Below are 13,625 nucleotides of genomic sequence, written 5' to 3' on the forward strand. Positions count from 1 at the left end.
GCATATTTTCAAAAAAAAAAAAAAGAGTATATATGGGATTTTCGCCTATACACAAAAGGTGGTAAAAAGGATAATACAAAAATTATTGTTTCTTCATAACTTTTTCTCAATAACATTTCAAAACAATTTTACGGAGGAATCTATATATTTTCTATATGTAATAGTAATATATTATATAAGTAGCAACTAGAAGAGAATTCCAAATTACGCAAAGGAAGGCATAAAGATGGAAAGTTTGAAAGGCACACAACACCCAAAAGGAGCCCCCACCAAAGATTATGTTCACACTCCATTTCTCTTCTCTTTCAGACTTTCACATGGATCTTTTTTTCAACCCATGTTGTTGTATTTTTATCACATTGCATTGAATTCGCTAGCACCATTATTGTTTGTTGACGTGTGGGATGGATGTTGAATAAAAAGTTATCAGCCTGAGTAGATGTATCCATTTTTAGTAAATATCATTCTTCAATTTATAGTTTTCAGTTTCAATGTAGATTTAACCAAGTTAACAAAAAGAAAAAACACAATTCAAGGATTTTTATTGACAACTTATACTAATAACATTTGATAAAAGAAACAAGAAAGTGTTTGAAAATATCTCTGAATTTCCGCAAGATAGATTTGAGAAAGCTATCCAAGAAGAAGAAGTTTGGAGAAGAGCAAATAATAGAGACTTAGCACCAGTGGTAGTTGAAGCATGCATATCTTCAACCCCAATTCCACAAGAATCTCTTGTATGTTTTATAGATGGATTTTAGCATAAAGAGGCGGATAGGAGTGGACATGGTTGGATTGTGTCTATCAGTGATAGAATCCTGCACATGGGGCTAAAAGGATCGTGCAGAAGTTTATCCCCTTTACATGCAGAGTTAGATACCCTTATTTGGACTATGGAATGCTTATTAGCGCTGAACTTGGATAAAACTCTTGTTGTTACGGATTGTTCAGACCTCCTAAGGATGACGTCAAATATTGAGGATTGGCTGACCTTTTCATCAGAATTGAAGGATTTTACTCATTTCAGAGATAGATTTGCTAATTTTAGTATTAGATATATTCCTAGAGAGGATAAGATCCGTGCCGATAAACTTGCGAAATATGCAAGAGCACAAAGTTTCTGTTTTTTCCATGTAAGCTCGTCGGTACCTAACTGGCTCTCTGTTGAAGAGAGTCATCTCTGATAATTTAATATATGAAGTTTGATTGTCAAAAAAAATAAAAATAAATAAACATTTGACAATTACAAAATTTTACAGATCCCGAGATTAAATATTAAATCTAAACACAACAAGAACCTCAGATTTGATAAGAGAAACAAGCCCAACAACAACATTTTCAAATGGTAATCTTGAGTTAAAAGAGTACTTTGTTCCTGCAACTCTCTTTATTCATAATAATCAATCTTATAAAACTTTCAAACTTATGGGCTCCGTTTAAATTAGCCCAACGAACCTAATATTTCATGAAGGCCCATAATGATATAAAACATAAATATTGTTATTGTTAAGAGTGAATATTTTGAACCGCAAGATTTGAAACCGAAAAATTCCACAATAAATCAGACAATCATTCTGCTATCTTATCAACTTTTAATGGGTTTCGCAGTATGGGCTATAATTGTGTCCGGTCCTTCGATGGATCATTGCTAGCCCGATATTTAGCGTCGCATCCACAAGTCGTTTGCTTCTTGTTTGTAGCCAGTCAAAGTCAGAGTCAAGAGTAAAATATGTTCTTTTTCCGTTTTAAATAATTATCGCAAAACATAAACACAGGACAGATGAACTCCACGATATATATGTGAAAGAGTAAAAAAAAAGGTCTCTTAATGAACTATCACCTCATGTTTGTGTTTGGTACAAAATTATACAACTTAATTAAAAACTGTAGGCACTTGTCGAAAGTTATGTTATTAATTCTATTTCTAAAGTATATTATTAGTATGTTGTTCAAAAAAAAAAAAAGAAAGAAAGCATATTAGTATAGAAAAATAGAGTCTAAATAAACAAAACTAAACCAGAGAATGCACTAATTTGTGGACTTAAAAAAAAAAAAAAAGTAACTTATTTCAAGTAAATGCTTAAGATTTTGACGTTACATCGAGAGACTTTGGTACTAAAGATCAAAAACTTAGTTGGAAATGACAAAGAGCTTAGTGTGTACCGTAAAACGGACAAATGTGTCCACTACTAGGAACTAGCTTATCAATCGAGTATTTCAAAAAATTATTAACATAATCCTAATTAATTAGTATATTTTATTTGTCAACAATTAATTATAATTTATAGGTAAGATAATATTATTTTTTGCCTCCCCGCAAAAGGAACTCAAAGTACAATTACCAATCAGATATTCCTATTTAAATAAGCAAAGCAAAAACGTTCCGTTCGTGGCAAATCTTGAAAACCTCCATTTTACAAAAGCAAAGATAAATAATTTGTAATTTGTAAAGTATGAAATAACATGCTCTTTCCTATTGCGATTCACCTCCAAAACAATGTATGAATTTATAGCACAGCAGTGGAAATAATAGTTGGGACGAGAAGAGATTATCGGGGACGTGATCATATACCTAAAAAATATATATATTAAGTAGAAGACATAATTACAACAATAATGCATTCCGAATTTCCGAATAGTTTTTGTTTGTTTGTTTGGTATTGTTAAGAAAGTGTGATTCACATTTGGATCTGATTCCTAACACTTAATTCTAATATAATTTCCAAATTTGAAACTAGTATATAATTCCTTTTTTTTTTTTACAACAGAAACTAGTATATAATTCTAATCTATATATATATATATTCTATATAATTATTATATTAGCACAGTTGGAAACGAAAACAAAATATTTGTTGCTGTTGCTTTCTTAAAGTTGTTTCTGTTGTTAGATTTATAATATTCATGATAAATAGAAAGAGTTTGTCTTTATATATAATATAATAAATATGTTTCATATTCTAGTATGTGTTGGACTAGCCGACTAGCTAAGGGTCAATATGGTGGTTGACATAGATATGTTATATCTGATCTCTTATTTTATGAATATATGTAAACTTCTAACATGCATGTTACATTCATATCTAATATAGTACACTTCAACAATTTTACAAATGAAGTAACTCAAAACTCTAAATCAATCACAATTCAACAAAATTTTAATTTAATTTTTCCAAAACAGATTATGATTGGTGACATTTTTAATTTATGTTTATACATATCTATATCACTTTTTAATATGGATAAAACAGTTAACACGAATTAAATATGTTACATATTCAGGAGTGTATTGTACAAGCTAAGGATTAATTCGGTGGTTGGCAAAATATTGATTTTGCTTAATTAATTAGAAAAATATTAAGCGACAGAAAAACAAAATACTATATCACAAGTAGTTTAATGTTACTCGGTTCACCAAAACAAAAACAAAAGTTTTCATGTCGTTTTAAGTCATTAGTTGGAAACGCTATTCAGACCTAACTCTGTAATAGTTAAGTATATCCCCCTCTCTTTTTTCTTTTTGTTTGTCAAAATAGTTAAGTATATCTTTCATCAGTTTCTACCAAACTAATTACATGTGTCTTCACATGACTTTACTTTGTTTTCCTAATTTTTCTTCCATCAAATCAAATACTACTAATTATTGTGCATGCCACAAAAAAAAATGTAATATACTATAAATTTTTGCCTAAAATAAATATATTCAAACTTTAGTATATTTTCCAATAAAACCGACCACTATAGTACCCAATAGACATTTATTCAGTTTCTTTCTTTTTTCTTTTTATGCAACATTCATCTAGTTTAATTATTCACGGAGAATGATGCGAAGTCGAAGTTGGCGGCAATATGTTCAAACGGAGTAATAGTGGAATTCAACAGTGTTCAGCATGGTATACTACTATACTTCATAGTTCATAATATTAACTAGCGTTATTTTGAAAAACTTTATAGTTTTTTTCTTCTGAACTGTGCAGCTATGTTTTTCAGAAATTCAACAATGTTCTGTAACCTACTTAAACTCTTGCAGAGCCTTAGTTTGGATCAATAGACCAGTATGTTGAGTACTATGTTAAGTTGTAAATTGTAAAGCATAATCTTTCGTCAACGTTTGTTTTGAGACGATCATATATATTTTATTTTTTTGAACTAAGAGACGATCATATATATGTTGATAAATTGTTTGTTTATTCTTTTTCAGGATTTTGTGTCCTTTTGTAGGGAATATACACGACTTGTGTGTTTCTTTTTTCCGTTATATATAATTTCTAGATAGAAATATTACAATGTTGATATCCAAATAATCTAGTACGTTTGAGTGTTCTGCTTTTCTTCTAAAGTTTTCTAATGTGGTGCACAAAATAAGAAATATATATGACAATGACCTCTTATTATACTATCTATTTCGAAAAATCAAAAATATTTTTTTAAGTTAAACTTATACTATTAGTTTTGTATTTTAGGATGCATACTCATTACTCGATCTGTACATGTGAACATATAAATAATTTAGTAAGATTTCCCTCCTTACAAGGAATCGGCCTAACAAATTTAATAAAATTCATATATTAGATCTAAAAATATGAAAATCAACAGAATATAATTTTAATGGAACATAATGTTAGTTCCTAAACTTAAATGTAATTCAACTCACTACATTACTTTGTATTCATTTAAACAATTTTGCAAAACTTGTTTTTTAATCAGATAAACATCTTGGAAAAGATAGCTTACCATTTCATATATAGACTGTAAAAACTACTCGATCCATTTCTATTTTGTTGGTTCGAGTGAGTTTAAATATTCTTCATATCAAATAAAACAGTATATGATATTATTGATCGCACCGTGGCAAAAAGAACAATGATGGTATAGTATTATTTAAAAACAATCAAACTAACATTGAATATATATAAACATTTGGAAAGAAAGAACACTAAAGAAATAAGCTCCTTTAGCTCATGGGGCAAGACAGTTGAAATGTGGCCCTATGCTTCATCGAAGAGACTAACAAATCTTCAGTTTTGTTTTGTCCTTTTTTTTAATTAGCATTGGGAATGAGCCAAACAGTAATTTACAAACTGATATTATATGAGATTGTGACTATCATAGATAATTTAGAAAAAAATAGATCTCCTTTTCTTAATGAAAACATTTCTCTAACAGTAATAAATTTACTGAAATATGAGAGTTTATGTATTTTGTATGTATTAACAGAGCTAGTATAGATTATAATCTAGTTTAGTTTTGAAGCTGGTTAACTTAACAATACACAAATAAAATAACATTAGCAGATATAAAAGAACCAGATTATCAGGAAAGGAAGAAAAAAAATGAAAGTTAACAAAAAAAAAATATATAACAACTAAATATTTGTGCAAGTGGGAAAATAATAGATAGCCACGTATGCACAAATTGAGGAGCTGTGAGATGGAGACACATTCACATGTTTTATAAAACCAAATTATTGTGAGAAAAAAAAACGAATAACAAAAAAATACTATTGTGTTTACGTACATTAATATTTAGTTCTAACCGTACGAATCTTACCGTTGAATTTTAATCGAATTACGTAATTTGATTTGATTACACAAAATAACTCTTTTCGATTATATTCGTATAATTTTTATAGACAAAAGAATCAGAGGTAATCGCAGATTAAACAAAACGAAGATTTTGATTCTATGAATTTACTATATTATATAACTACAAGTCACTCTCTAAATCTAATTTTTCCTGATTCGAATAAACTTGAGTTGGGATTTATTAGTGAAAAGTCAAAAAATAAAGGCACTGCTCGGGTCTATAGATCTCTCCTAATTAAGACTAGAAAACTTAGGCAATTTACCAAATTCTTTACGCATGATATGAACACTCACACATTTTTATTGTTTTCATCACTAATCGGGAAGCATATATTATAAACAAAATCTGAATGACGGTGAAGAAATCGGAAAATATATCGTTCGTTCGTACATATCTTCGAGTTTATTTTTAAGTTTTGTCAGACATTTGGTACTAAGAGATTATGAACCAAATCTCCCAAGTTCTTTTATACTAATAATTAGTAATAATAAGCAATAAATAATACTGTTCTTAGTTAATCTCGATCCTACTGAAATGACACGTGACACTATGAGTTTCTGACATAGCATTTTTACGTGGTGACATGAGAGTCAAACGGTATCTTAACGTTAAGCTAAAAACAGAAAACAGTAAGAAAAAAAATCAAAACGATATCGTACTGCTAAGCTGATACAGTAGTCTGTTTTTTTTTTTCGATTATCGTTCGTCCTCCGCATGTAATTAATTACTATTAAAAGTCATTTTCATATTTATTTTGACATTTTCGGGATATTTTTATCAATTACTGTGTGGATAAAGTTAAACAGATAGTAACAAGAAAATTAGAAAAAAACAAAAAAAAACAGAGTAAACTAAAAAAATATATATAATATATTAAGTAAATTTATAGCTAATCTGCGGAGTAAATCTAAATTTTTGTTAAGTCTTTATATTTCGGTAGACTTCACAAATATAATTCAGCCCAAAAATTCAATAAACTTGAACAACTAAAACTAATCAAAAATAAAAAGACGTAAGAGATCTTATATTGTGGAGAATGAAAAGTCGATTCAAGGTTAATTCTATTATATTAGGTTTTAAACAATTAATATATTTCCACAAATATTTAGATATTGAAATTTAATTTTAATAATTTTATGAACCATATATATTTATCATTTGAAAAAAAAATAGCAAAGGACATTTTTGATATTATGAAAATTATTACACAAAAAGTGAGTTAGTCTAAAAATAAAAATAAAAAGAGGTTAGCCTGGTTAATCATTAAAAAAAGTAAGTTACCATGGATAATTCTCTCATATATAAATAGCAGTAAAAAAGTGTCCTTGTAAATTAAAAAAGAATGGAATTAGGGAGTTCTAGAAGAGAAAGGACCACCGTGCATGGACCATGCGAACAAATTTTTATTAAAAAAAAACAAAAATCTTCCTTAATAAGAAAGTTATTCTAATGTCTCTTTGTGGAATGGGGACCCTTAATCAAAATATTCATTCTCTTAAATAAATTATTCAACTTACACATCAATAGTAATTATAGTTTTAATTTATTTAACAAATGGCTTAGCAACCTAAGTCTTCTTTTATGTTAGTTTTATATCTGATGAAAAGTACCGTGAGTTTTGAAAACGTTTGATTTTAACTCACATGCGTGTGTAAAATCTGTAATAATTAGTTGTCAAACCATATACGTAAACCTTATTAATTAGTATCCTCGTTATCGATTCAACCCTTCTTCTAGACATTAATTCATTTCCACCCAAAAAGATCATGGTTTAAAACATTACATTGTAGGGTTAAAAAATCGTACGTTATTTACGCTAACAAGTAAACTAGGAGCGTATTGACAATATTCATTCGTTAGTTCATCCTTACGTTGTTTCTGAAACGTGTTCTTTTTCCTTAGACAAACAGAATCTGGAGGAACTATGTATGAGTGAAGCAAATTCTTTTGGACCTGATCTTGAGCCCAACGACTTAAAGCGCTTGCTTAATTGTTCGATATATATATACATACTTTAGGTAGTTTGCCTATGTTTGTTTTTCATTGCTTCTTTTTATTGTAAAAAGCTATAAAACAAAGAAAAATTGTAAATTATAAATTATTTTTATCGTACAAAGATCCGTGATGGTGTAAAACAAATATATTTCTCACGCTGAAAGTGGATCACCATTTGTATATACCTTTTATGTCTGTTTAGAAAATGTTATGTGAGATACAATTTTGGATCAAAATCCTAATACTTAAAATAATCATGTATTGAAAGGGAACACACATAGATCGAAGTTTCATCGTGTCAGAGAATATAATTTGGTATATGGAACTATTTACAATGAAACTTTTTGGGTTATGGTGATTAGTTCATGAACCCAACAATGCCTAATTTAGCTTTTCTCTAACCGCCGCCAAATAGAAAGATACTAATAATTAAGCAAACAAATAAAGCAAACCACAAACGCACAATGTCTTAATTAACAGCATGAAAATGATCAGAAACGTCCACTCATGTGTTTATGACTGTGTTTTATATAAGTACAAGTTAGTTGAAAACTTGAAATACAATGAATATATAGAATATGCCAATGAAAATTATTTTTAATTAAAAATTAATAGTTTAATACTTACTAAATACAAAGTGGTTGTCCCCGACGGAACAAGAAATCTAAAGGGTTTCTAATTTTGTGCCCTTTGTGGATTCTCAAGTAACGAAAGTCAAGAATGTTGACCCATGTGGTCGTCTTTAGCTATGAAATTGTATTCAAATACCAATTTGACGTAATTTAATTAGAGAAGTTCTAAAAGAAGGACAACAAACCGTCGGGAATAGTGGTAGTAATTAATTATATACATTTAAGTGTGAATCCGTACGTAAAATACAAACAAGTGCATGCAATGAAAAAAACAATGAAACAGAAAAGTGATACACGTAGGAATTATGTACGATTTTCTCATTTACAAAACTAAAGAGAGTTTATAGCTATTAGTTTCGATTGAATACCGCAAACTATTAGATAGATTTGGTGCAATCGTTTTAGTTCCTGTGGGCGTTTCGCTCTATTTCTTTGTCTTTTCCTGTTTTTAATTAGGTCTACTTTAGGTCTAATTAAAAGCGGGCTGCTTAAAGATTCCTATTTAAGTGCCCAAAACAAGAGTTCCCATTTCCGCTAGTTCGGTAAACCGTACAAATGGATCTGTGTGCTATGGCTGGTTGTTATTATAACGCATGTGATAGTTAGACAGGCAAACGATATTTATAACTCAGTTCGTCATAGGCTCATAGTCATAACTCATAAGTCATAACCATCGCCGCATTACTCGAACTATATAAATTTCATTACCGCATCTTTATTGAACTAATACGTATAAAAATACACATAACACATGCATACGTATACTATACTTTCATACAAGTGCTCTACTAATTCTTTATTGAATTGCTGCCTTTCCATACTTATTTGTAACATAAATATTAATAGACTGATCAATGTTAAAGAATCCGAAGTACTCAAGTACCATTCGTCCATTCCAAAAGATGTAATAAGAATGTAAGATATGTATATGCGATTATATATATACATTGATCCTTCTATAGAAAAATATTCTGCTTCTTTTTCCCTATCATTTCGTATTTTTGGAGATCACTGAAATCTTTCATTACAACCCCAAGTACTAAAGAGTTGTAATGTCCTTTAAAAGAAATCGAGATAGATCACATCTAATAATGCATTACATATGCACAAATACTTTTTCCGTAAAATCCAAACTTTTCTTGATTCCCGATCTTACGAATATAGGCGATATCATGTAGAGATATGGTTTTTGATTAAATTTCTGAATTTATTTATACTTTGATGTGTAATCTAAGAATTCCGAATAACCCTCAAATTAAAACTCAATTGGTTAGTGATACATATTTTAATAACATTTTACGCCTTTTTCGTTCATTACGTTCCTTACCATCATTTTCTATCAAAAGAATAAAGAGTTCATATATTCAAAACATAAAAGAAGACTTGGAATAAATAAACAAACATATTGAAACGACCACCATTCCAACAAATAATTACCACATTTTACACATGATTAACGTCTGCACGTATTATACAACCGTCACATTAATTTTAGCTGACTAGTAAGCTAAAGTAACCCTCTCAATTATTGATTAAAACCACATACAAATAACTCTAATTAAAAAAAAAAAAACAATGTAGCTCGGATGATTAAAACAACAACATTTTTGATATCTTAACAATAAAAAGGGGTCTTTTTCGTGTGCTATCAAAAGCTCATATCGCATGCTACTTAATTAAAAATATAGACCAATTATGAGTATGATTAGACGCATTTGTTTAGATCAAGAAATTCATAATGTTTTCAACACAGATGGAATTACTTGGTTTTTTTCTGCCAAGACTCGAGCTCAATTAACACAGTCTACCTCAAAAAAAAAAAAAAAAATCATAAAAATAGTTTTACCGTATGGACACCGAACAACAATTTTTTTTTTTTTTTTAAATTGCTTATGATAATTTATTAATGATAAATCAATTTGTTTTCCAATATCTTAAGTTTCCATATACACCATATCTGTATTTTTTTTCATTCACATTGGTAAATTATTAAATAAGACTCACGATAAAAGAGCATGCTTAAAAAAACCTAAATAACTATTTTTCAAGGATCCAAAGGGAGAGTGAAAAAAATAGAGAAAGAGAGAGAGAGACAGAGGCATAATGTGGCCAAAAAGATACAGAGGGAGCCACCAATGGTAGATGGAGTTTTTTATTTCCTATTTCTTTTGTCTTCTCTCTACCTTCTTCTCACACTTGTCCTTATAAATTCCTCTTCTCCTCCTTCACCATTTCTTCCTCCTCACCCTCTCTCTCTCTCTATCTCTCTACATCTATCTATCTCTATCTTTCTCTGTCTTCTCTGTCTCAACAAGAAGATTATGACTAACCAGAATGTCATCGTGTCCGACAGAAAACCCATCTTGGGTTTGCAAACCATCACTGTCTCTGTCTCGAACTCTCCTCTGTTCTCTAATTCATTCCCCACTTACTTTACCTTCCCTCGTCGAAAGTTCTTGAAACTTCTTGAAGCAGCTGACAACAACAACAGTAACTTAGTTGTTGCTCCAAAGATTACTACATCTTGGGTCGATTCCATGCGTGATTCTTCCCCTACACGTCTCAGATCCTCTTCCCTTGACTCTGTTTCAGATAACGATGACAAAACGTCTTGGATCGTACGTTAAAATCTGAATATTATTAATTACTCATTTTGCCGGATTCTGAAATCTGAATATTAATTACTCAATCTTGTTTTGGTTTAATTAGGTTCGATTTCCTTCGGCTTTAAGTATGTTTGATGAAATTGTGAATGCTGCTAAAGGGAAACAGATTGTTATGTTTCTTGATTACGACGGAACTCTTTCTCCCATAGTTGAAGATCCCGACAAAGCTTTCATTACCCATGAGGTTTTTATTCTCTATCCCTTCCATGGCTCACAGAGTTTTTTTTTTGGGATTCATTATTAATTATTATTGTTTTTGGATTAATAAATGTATACTTTTTCTTACAGATGCGAGGTGTTGTAAAAGACGTCGCTTTACATTTCCCTACTGCTATTGTCACCGGACGATCCATTGATAAGGTACATTACATTTTACCAAATATTTACTATTTTTATACATCAAAAATCATTTAGTTTACGTATTAATGCTATGTACTACGATATATAATTGAAAATATATGCTTATTTTTTTCTTTATTTTTTTCAGGTTCGTAGGTTTGTGAAATTAAACGAGATTTACTATGCCGGAAGCCACGGCATGGACATTGAAGGTCCGACCAAAGAAAATAATTACGGCCAGGTGTGAAAACAGATGCACAAAACTCGACATATAAAATAAATAATTTAATTAATAATCTGATTCTAAAGAATTTTTTTGTTTGTTTGTTTTGTTTTGTTGAAATGTTCATAGAGTAACGAAAGAGTGCTGTTTCAACCTGCACGTGAGTTTTTACCAATGATCGAAAAGGTACATTTTTTAGATTCTTTAAAAAATATATATATATATAACAAAATCGAATTACGTACGATGGTTAAAACAGTAAAATTTATTTAACTCTGTGGGGATATAAATAATTTCAGGTGGTTAAGATTTTAGAGGAAAAGACAAAATGGATCCCTGGGGCTATGGTGGAGAACAACAAGTTTTGTCTGTCCGTACATTTTAGACGTGTTGATGAGAAGGTAAAGAACAAATATTATGATGAAAAAAAAAAGGTTCTCTTATTTGAAAAAGATAAATGGTCCAAACTATTTCTTGTTTTTAGCCCGAAGTACTTAAGACTTATTCATGTATGTTTTGGTAATGTAGCACCTAATTTTCAAATAAAACACTATCGTTAAACACCGGTTATATTTTAATTTGTGCATAGAGAACAAATTATTTATGTACATGTTTGTTGTAACAGAGATGGGATACGCTAGCCGAAGTAGTGAAGTCAGTTCTTACTGATTATCCAGAGCTGAAACTAAACCAAGGTAGAAAGGTAAAAGTAATCTTTCATCTCCTCTTTTTTACTAGTCATCAGAAAACTAACCTCTTTCAATATCAATAATAATCTTTTATTTAATCTCTTTTTTTTTTTGTATATAAAATCAGGTGCTTGAAATCCGCCCAACGATCAAATGGGACAAGGGCCAGGCACTCAATTTTTTGCTAAAATCATTAGGTGAGAGAACCCCTCATAAATATATTTTTATTATTTGGCAAATACTGTAGTACAATTTTTTAGATCTGTGAACTCTTATTTATTTTATCTAATTAAAATAGGATATGAAAATTCCAAAGATGTTGTGCCGGTGTATATCGGGGATGACCGTACCGACGAAGATGCGTTTAAGGTATAGTCACAAATAATTAATACACGCTTTCGTACCATCAAAGGAGTATATGTTAAAAACAAATCTACTTTTTATTATAGCGTACGTACTAAATTAACCATAATATCTAATTTTTTGATAGGTTTTACGTGAAAGGGAACAAGGTTTTGGGATTCTTGTCTCAAAAATTCCAAAGGACACCAATGCATCTTATTCTCTTAAAGACCCTTCTCAGGTTAAAGAGTTCCTGAAGCGTTTGGTTGAGTGGAAGAAGAAGACAGTGGGAGAAGAGTGAAACGCATACAACATAAATAACACCTGAGTTTATTTCCAAATTTTGAGTAGATTATTAGTTAAAATAAACACCCTTTTAATTTAGTTGATGCCTGGAGGGTGTTTTCGGTCTGAACTCTTTTTTTTTTTTTGGATCTACATCGAACCGAAAATTGTAAATTTCGTGTAACGATTTAGAAGTGAAAAAAAAAATTATCAATATTTACTCATTCTAATTTTTTTTTTTTTACTTTCTTGTTGCTCAGCATACCAATTCACCACTTTAAACGTTAAAGATATCAACACTGAAGGCGTTAGTACTGTTACTGTAAAATCATAATCTTCACAAATATCTAAGTTTACATGCACTTGTGAAACGAACAAAATAAGGAATATGCTTGTATTATAATGATATAATACCCTTGAAACAGAAATTAATGATACTTAAGAAAGAGTTAACATTAATGTCAGTGATTACAGATGGTTAGACTGTGCGTATTATATATATACTGCATGACTATCAAGCAAAATCACCCATTAAATACAATAATCAGGCCAAATGTCATTGGATTTTTTTTTTCCCAGGAAACTCCCTGTAAAAATAATAAAAGAAAGTATGGGTCACTGATCACATGAAATCATATGTATATATAAAAAATAAATAAATATATACATATTGTAAGTTTTACAGTATAGTATTTTAACAGAGTTAGAAAAGGTATTAAATATTAGTGAAAGTACTGTTTTGCAGTGAAGGAAAAGCTCTCATTGTCTGTTTATTTAAATACTCAAAAAGCAAACTGAAACAATACGATTATGGACAGTCTGAATGAAACACTTCCGCAAACCCCAAGAAATTCAAATCCCAAATTAT

The 13,625-nt window shown here is 29.9% G+C and overlaps 1 protein-coding gene across 1 annotated transcript; it reads left to right on the forward strand.

The window, feature by feature from the left end:
- Positions 10,445-12,973, forward strand: LOC104713486 (trehalose-phosphate phosphatase B). The gene is made up of 10 exons (XM_010430622.2): positions 10,445-10,831; positions 10,923-11,063; positions 11,168-11,239; positions 11,367-11,459; positions 11,571-11,627; positions 11,741-11,842; positions 12,067-12,144; positions 12,258-12,327; positions 12,429-12,499; positions 12,621-12,973. Exons 1-10 carry the CDS (start codon positions 10,535-10,537, stop codon positions 12,771-12,773), a joined length of 1,134 nt encoding a protein of 377 aa, XP_010428924.1. The 5' UTR covers positions 10,445-10,534; the 3' UTR covers positions 12,774-12,973.

The sequence above is a fragment of the Camelina sativa genome, chromosome 9 (genome assembly GCF_000633955.1).
Source record: "Camelina sativa cultivar DH55 chromosome 9, Cs, whole genome shotgun sequence".
NCBI classification, from domain to species: domain Eukaryota; kingdom Viridiplantae; phylum Streptophyta; class Magnoliopsida; order Brassicales; family Brassicaceae; genus Camelina; species Camelina sativa.

What these genes read in the sequence shown, in the direction of transcription:
- LOC104713486 (XM_010430622.2), top strand. Translation starts at nt 10,535, where the DNA reads ATGACTAACCAGAATGTCATCGTGTCCGACAGAAAACCCATCTTGGGT. An exon ending in CCGGACGATCCATTGATAAG is followed by an intron (nt 11,240 to 11,366) that starts GTACATTACATT and finishes TATTTTTTTCAG; the next exon opens with GTTCGTAGGTTTGTGAAATT. An exon ending in TTTTTTGCTAAAATCATTAG is followed by an intron (nt 12,328 to 12,428) that starts GTGAGAGAACCC and finishes TAATTAAAATAG; the next exon opens with GATATGAAAATTCCAAAGAT.